An 8,258-nucleotide genomic window follows, 5' to 3' on the forward strand; every position below is an offset into this window, starting at 1 on the left:
GTGTACCAGCATACATATGCTCTCATTGTATACACATGTGCACACACACACACACACACACACACACACACACACATATACACACAGAGGGGGAGAGAGGAGAGTGAGGAGAAATAATTATTTTAAAAAGAAATGAACAAACAAGCTTCTAAAAATATCACTATATTTTAAATATATTTAAGATTTTTGTGTTAGGTCACATTCACAGGTATCATAGTCTGAATATGGCCACCTGTGGTGTTAAGTCAATTTTATAAGTAATCTTTTGTTTATCCTGGCTAGCTATCAAATAAATGAGACAGACTATAAGATGTATTTAATCAAGCTTTATGGTACAATATCTGAGCAGTATTGATCTAGTATTAATCCTCTAAGATAATCTGGCTATCTCCCAGCCAAAATACCTGAGATACTTGTATTTTAGTATTGGTCAGGAGGCTCTCTCTCTTCCAGGTGTCTTCTCACGGTGTCTCTTCCACCCGCTTCAATCTCTCTCTCTCCCTCCCCTGGATGGGATCAGAAGTCCAACCCTGTTCTCCCCTTTGCTCAGCCATTGGCTGATCAGCTTTTGAGAAATCAGAGGATAAGTGAGGAGCAATGTTTACACAACATTGAGACAGGAGATTCTTAGAATAAGCATTACAATGCCATGTAAGGATTGCAATCCAATATTGGGGGGGGGGGGCAGAGAAATCAGCATTTGAATACTATAAAGATAACCTTTACACAATGCACAATAACATATGCCCACACTGTAGCCTGCAGGCTACAAGCTGAACACTACTGGTTTATATGATCAATATATAAAAGAAGAAATGAGAATGCATGTACATGTATAAGAATTGGAGAGTAAGACTAGAAATCAAGAACAGTAATTTGGAACATTTAATATTGTACACTCATCCCTTAGTATTTCTCCAAGATGGCATCTGAATTATTTAAATATTAATAGCATAGACATGCAAGTAGAAAACAATCCAGCTTAATTTGCTAGGTAGTTGTAAAATGGTTGACAATAAAGACTGCCCTATTGCCTTCTGCTATTCAATGAAGCTTGGCTTACAATAATGAAATAAGTTGATTTCATGACCTTTCTAGTAAGGAAAGTTTCTATTTCCTTTAAAAGTACAAATCATGACTCTGTATTTTTTAATTGCAGAGGTAAACTGTAGCTTCCCTAAAGATACAAATGGAATCCAGAAGGAATTTCAGCCTGGGAAAACCTATCGGGTTGGGGCTACTGTGACTCTGGAATGTGAGGATGGGTATACCTTGGAGGGAAGTCCACAGAGCCAGTGCCAGGATGACAACCAATGGAACCCTCCCCTGGCTACCTGCAAATATCGTAAGTGCAAGTGCCTTATTGCTCTTTGTATAACGGCCATGAAGGAGAGGAATGGAGTGCTTATCAGTGTGTGAGATTCCTTGGGCTTTGGCAGGATGAACAGTTATATGACAAGAGACTAACTAAAAGTCAATACAGAGCAGTAATCAATACAAAGACAAGTACTGTTGAGTATGGGGTACATCACATCAAAGGGGGCACAGTAATCTAAAAAGAGCAAAAATGTAAAGCACCGTTTTCTATCTTGGAAATAGAACCTACTGAGACCTCTCTTGGCTGATTTTTAAGTACTTACCAACTTGAGAGGTGCTCTGAAAACATGTCAACTAACCTGTTATAACAGTTCATATTTTCATTTGATCCTAAAACTCACTGCCTAGAAATCTGAGTGTATCGATAAACTCACAACTTATCTAATCAAAGTAAAAAGATATTCATTGAGTGTTGACATAATAAAAGAGGGGGTATAACTTGGGGAACAATTATTTATATCATAAGTAGACTGAGAGTAGAGTGTTGATTTCTGGGACATTATCAGATGTAATAGTACTTATATGACATTATCTTGTACTGCTAGACTGATATTTTGTGATTTTTTTTTTTTTTTTAATTATCCTTAGGGTCAACTTTTCCTCTTATTTGTGGTGAGTTTTCTTAAATACATGGAGAGTTCTTATATTTTTTTGTTAATATATAATTAGATGCTTTACATTCTACACATTAACATGTTTCATTTTAATACATATTAAATATATTTATAAATTATTTTAATAAATATAAGTAATTAATAAATTATTAAAATAATTTAATAATTGCATCTGATGTTCTTTCATGTTTTAATGGCATGTTAATGTTCATGACACATTATAAAATGTCCTTTTAGGTTACAGTTAAAAATGTATTAAAGGAAAAAAATATATTCAAGGTTTTTAAATTGAAAGTTTCATTTCATTTGCTATTGCTATTTGGTAAAATTTAAATAAGTAATCTTATTCTGCTTTAGTAAAGCATACATCAGAACCAATATTGTTATGCAAAATTATGGGATTCTGGTATTTTATGTTCCTAATTATACCCCAGGGTCAAGATTATTTACCAGTGAAACTGAAAAGAACAAAAACCAAACCAAACCAAAACAAACCAAAACAAAAAAAGAAAAAAAAAAAAAAAACTCGATGGAAAGTTGACTAGAGCCCTGTGGTCCATGTGCCTGGTGCTACAAATAAAACATGGTTTAGATACAACTAGAAAAAAGTAAAGCATTATTACGATTGTTCAGTAATTCAGTGTTCATGGTTAAGAAAAATGTATTAGAAAAGCACACTATCAACTTCTATGCCACTATGGGTAGGCCCTACAATCAGTTCCTAGCAATACATGTCAAATTTTTTTCTGCCATTAAATATTCATTTTCCCCCTTTAGGTATTTCTGCAGGCTCAGCATTTATCATTTTGATTATTGTCAGCTTCTGTATGATAATAAAGCACAGAGAGCGGTAAGTGTTATAAGACCCCGGGGAGTCTTAGCTCAGGAGAGTAACCCACAGGACACAATTAGATGATAGACGGTGTAATAACAAGAGGTTTTTATTCCATGTACATGGGCTTGCTCATCCTCCCAGGGAAAGTCAACCATGAACTCAAAAGCACTTATCTTTTATACTTTATAGAGGGCAGACTTTAGCAAAAGTATGGGGTAGTGACTTCACATTGGTGAGTTACAGTGACCTTTGGATTCATTGGATAGGATGTTTAGGCTCATGATGATGTATATTTGGGTCTTTTTAATGAGACCTTGTAGCTCTCAGACAGCAAATTCTGTGGGTTTTCATCCTTGTTTTGTTTCTCAGAATTGGGTGATTAGAGCATGAGTTAATTATGACATGCGTCAGGACCCTACCTACGGCTTTCTAGGGGGCCAGGTGGCTATCAGTCAGTATATTCTGTGTTTTTTCTGAGAATTACTCTGGGCTATTGTTTTATTTGTCAGGCACAGGCGGGGGATCTCATAGCCTTGGGATGACTGGAAAATCTCTGAGTCTGACTTCAGCCATTTCTGTGTCTTTAGGGCCTCACGTTTCAAGAATGCGGTGTTTTGGAAAAGTCTCAGAGCCCCTTAAAACTTTGTTTTATATCTCATGAGTTCAAATGGATGTTTGACCAACATACATAACAGTTTTTGGGTCTTTGTCTCCAATTAAGCAAAACACACTTATATAAACCGAAATTACAATATGATTAAAAGTGCTTTGTTGTAATAGAGGGTAGATTCTCTATAGGAACCTAAAGAATACCTCATACATACATTAATTTGTAAAAAATCAAATTTTAAAAATTTAAAAAAATAGCACAGAACAAAACCAATAATAACACCTGAAGACATTTTGAAATGTTCTATTTAATGGTTCTCTTGCATTCTTTCTCTCTTTTGTTTTATAAACTGTCATATAACTGTTTGCCTAATGCCTTTAGTTTATATAAAGTTTTTAAATAATTATTGTCTTTCTAAAGTATAAAAGTAAACATATTGGTTCTAAAATGAATGATCTTTATAGAACCATACCATTTATTCTTCTGCACTACTACTGATGACTTTAAAGCCCAATGGTAAAGAATGCCAAAAATTTGCTAAGACTATATCAATGTTGCTCTGTCTAGCAAATATACATGTGATTTTATAGTTATATGGTACTTGGGACACAAAGCAGTGATTAATATTTAATAGTTTTTTATCTTCTTAAAAAACATTTTTAAGGTATATGAATACTCTGTCTGTATGTACATCTACACACCAAAAGACAGAATCAGATGGTTATCATGTGGCTGCGGGGAATTAAACTCAGGATCTTTGGAAGAGCAGTGAGTGCTCCTAACCACTGAGCCATCTCTCATAGCTGCCAATATTTAATAGTTTTAATCAGAAAAATATTGAATAGTAGAAAAATTATTTCAGGTGAACCCAAAGATAATAAAAACAAAGAGATGAAAGATACTCAGATGAAAATTTGCCACGTATCAGGTAACTTGGAGCTGGGGAAGCCCAAGTCATGCTATCCCAACCATCACTCACACCCACACACACACACACACACACAACTTTTGCATACTAACCTACTTGAATTTCCCACACTACCAGTGCCACGTGACACCACTGCTCATCGTTTCATGTTTAGTCTTGTCATCAGACGTGACAGGGTCACACTACCATCACATAATGATAATGTCATTTAATCTAAATTTTATATGTTTAGCAATGTTCTATAACAAGAATGCACTAGTAATTACCAGGGTGGGCACTATACAGTCTCAGATTTGAGAAAAACCTGAGTTCTACACCTCAGTAGAACTAAGAAATACTACAAACTCCTATTTTTTTCTTACATAATTCATAATAACCAGAAGAATAAAATATGGTGATAAGAAGCCTGTTTTTATTTTTATTTGAGTTTTTCTTTTTTAATTGAATATTTTCTTTACTTACATTTCAAATGTTATCCCCTTTCCTGGTTAGCCCTCTGGAATCTCTCTATCCCATCCCCCATCCTTCCCACCTACCAGCCTTGGCATTCCTCTACACTGGGGCATTGAGCCTTCACAGGCCAAGGGCCTCTCCTTTTGTTGATGCCTGAGTTAGACTACACTACTTAAAAATTCTTTTTAACCTTTTTTTTTTAAGCATTCATGGAACTAACAATATTCCACTCAGCAGGTATTGAGGGAAATCTGGCAAGGTCAGGAGGAGTTGAATCATGAAAAGCCTTCTATGTTATGACAAGAAGCTGAGTGACCTGTAAGATCATTGCAAGGAAATAAGCTCTTCAGATTTGCATTTCCAGAAGCAAGTCAGGGATCAAAAGGCTGTAGCACTGGGGGGTTCCTTTGCTATGAAGAAAATAGATTTTTCTGAATTTAATGATTTATACTATATGTGGAAAGAAAAGACACATAGAAAGACCCCAGGGAAAAGAATTCACTGAGGAAAGAGAGGCAGAACATGGGGCAGTATTATAAGGCATCTGTGATGTCAAATTTAAAGTGGTCTGGACTTAGGTAGGGAACAGACAGACAGTGGAAGTCTTAGGTCACAAAGAACAGAAAGGGTGAAAGTAAGAACACAGCAGACAGATTGCAAGGAGATGGGGCATTTAAAGGTGGGAAAAGAAAACAGAGATGGAGGAACGTTAGAAGAATGATACTTAAGGAATCCAAAAGAGGATATCTAAAAGACAAACATTGGGCTGTCCTTTGTATGGCTTTTCTTACAGGAAGTTAGAAGATAATTTTAGCCAAGAGTAATTAAAATTTTAAATAAATAGAAAATGTGGTTTCTAAGTTTGCTCTCAGACTACAACACGTGTAGGAAATTTTAGAAAAAAAATGGATATCTAAAAATAATTCACAATATTCCTGTCTGCTTATTATCACTTATTAACACGTTTAACATGGGACACTATGTTCTAGAATTTCAATTGGTATGAACCAAACAGTTATGTTTTTTTTGTTTGTTTGTTGTTATTTGAGGCAGGGTTTCTCTGTGTAGCAGCCCTGGCTACCCTGGAACTTGTTTTGTTGAACAGGTTGACCTTGAACTCACAGAAATCTGCCTGCCTCTGCCTCCCAAATGCTGGGATTAAAGGTGTGTGTGCACCACCACATCCAGCAGCAAGCACGTTTTTTAAAAGTTCCTAACACTGATTTCAATTCCATTTTCTAATCTACTTAAATTTATTTTCTACTAATTCAAATGCATTTAAAGCTTTTATTGTTTTGTAAATGAGAGCAATAACGTTATCTAGTGTCAGCTTCTAACTTGAACAATACCAAACAATTACCAAAAAAACCCAAAAAAACAACAAAAAAAGCTATTTATTTGTATGTACCCTTAAAATTAGGGCCTGTGCTGTTTAATATTTAAGAAAATGAGATAAAAATCACATGAGAAAATATAATTTTCTGGGAGTGCTAGAAAGCAGACAGCTAATGAACCCTCACTATAATCACAATTAATGAGTAAATATTTGTCTCTTTTTTTATGTCTTCTTTTTAGCAATTATTATACAAAGACAAGGCCCAAAGAAGGAGCTCTTCACTTAGAAACACGAGAAGTATATTCTGTTGACCCATACAACCCAGCAAGTTGATCATGTGACAAGTTGGTATACAATGAAATAGAAATATAGTTACTTATACATAGGTTAAGTGTGCTTAAATATTTTCTCATAACCTTTTTTAAAGACAGTCTTAAGTAAATATTGTTCTATTTCAATCTTTATATCCATGCACAATATTATTAACTTACTGATGATCTTAGTTAAAAAAAGCATTTGTCTATCCAGTAAATATGTAACAAATGTAATTAATAAAATGATTAAGAATAATTTAAAATGATTAAAAATGAAATAAAGTCAGATATGGTGGTACATGCCTATAATTCTAGCACTTAGGAAGTGAAAGAAAGATCAGAAATTTAAGGCTGATCTCAGGTATGTAGTGAATTGGAGGGCAGAGTAGGCTATATAAGGACCTGTCCCCAAAAAACCAAACCAACAATCAAAAACAAAAACAAAACAAAACAAAAAAAAAAAAAAAGAGAGAGAGAGAGAGAGAGAGAGAGAGAGAGAGAGAGAGAAGAGGAATAAGATTAAATATTATTAAAGCATGATTACATAGAAAGTATTCACCATGAAAATGACATTTATGCAAAGACTGGAGGTAAGTAGCGACCCAGTCAAGTAACTACACAGAAGAAGATGCAAAAAATAAAAACAATGGCTACTTCGGAGGCTAAGAGGTCTTCCTATGTTGGAACAGCAAGGTGGTTTGTATAGCCTAGAGTGGATTTACCAAATAGGAAAAACATGCTCAGAGTGTTATGTGGAAAGGAGCTAGATGATTAGATAGGGTGGGCTAGGTCACTGTAATAAATTTTTATTTTGAGATGGAAGGTATCACCTGATTTTTAAGCAGAAGAATTACATCATCACCTTAACTGCTGTGTTAACAATATGCTATAGAAAGTTAAGCATAATAGAAGGGAATCAGCAAAAAGGCTGATACAATAATTCAGGCAAGAAACAACAGCCTGGCAAAAAGAGGCCACATTTTGTATGCATTTAAAAGATAACAACAAGGGAGATAAATGATTTAAAGGATGAACAAAGATACACTGATGCCAGGGATTTGGGACCTAAGCTCCTGGAAAGATAAAGTTGCTATTAAGATAATTCAGAATGTGGTAAGTACACTGAGAGAAATCAGTTCTTCTTTGTAGGTGTTAAATGTGAAATACTTAATAATCAAGTAAATTATCAATAAGGCAGCTGACAAATTCATGTTTCAAGCATCACAGATTATACTGAATACAAACATATATAAATAAAGAGACTGGATCAGATTTTCATGAGAGTTTAAGAAGCCATAGAAGAAGAAGAAAAAGTCCAGTTACTGAACCTTACAACTTCTAATAGGAGTTGTAAAATGAGGAAGACTAGCAAAATTTCAGCCTCTGATGGAAAAACCCCAGTGTGGTATGTTGGGTTCAGGTACAGGGAACTTAGGAAAGAGGGAAAGAATAACTTTAAAGTTGCTGATGACAGTTTAAAAATAACAAGCAACAAAACTTGGGTTTAGCAGCTCAAAATTTGTTGATAAAACTGACAAAATTATTTTAGAAGAAATATTTGGATTAATCTTAAAAGAAAATAAAAGAACAGAAATCAAAGTACTAGGAAGTGTGCTATTTCTATGAGTTTTTCAGTAAATGGTCCGAAAATCACAGAAAAAATAAAAGAAATATTTTTAAATAAGTAATATATGCATCTATGCCACAGTTTCTATAAGATGATGGAGATGACCTAGTAGAAACGGAAAAAAATAAAAGCAAGTGAGTAAAAAGAATTCCTGGGCTAGGATC

The 8,258-nt window shown here is 34.5% G+C and overlaps 1 protein-coding gene across 2 annotated transcripts in view; it reads left to right on the plus strand.

Annotated features, from left to right (window-relative positions):
- Nucleotides 1-6,486, plus strand: part of CR2 (complement C3d receptor 2) — a gene marked incomplete at both ends in the record, with an annotated part of 29,110 nt that extends 22,624 nt beyond the window's left edge. For both annotated transcript variants that reach the window (XM_080935510.1, XM_080935511.1), the window contains 4 exons: nucleotides 1,160-1,345; nucleotides 1,966-1,989; nucleotides 2,769-2,841; nucleotides 6,393-6,486. In XM_080935510.1, coding sequence (XP_080791636.1) covers nucleotides 1,160-1,345; nucleotides 1,966-1,989; nucleotides 2,769-2,841; nucleotides 6,393-6,486 — 377 coding nt within the window. The remainder of the gene's footprint in view (nucleotides 1-1,159; nucleotides 1,346-1,965; nucleotides 1,990-2,768; nucleotides 2,842-6,392) is intronic.
- Nucleotides 6,487-8,258: the final 1,772 nt, after the last annotated feature.

This window comes from Micromys minutus, assembly GCF_963924665.1.
Source record: "Micromys minutus genome assembly, chromosome: 1".
NCBI lineage: Eukaryota > Metazoa > Chordata > Mammalia > Rodentia > Muridae > Micromys > Micromys minutus.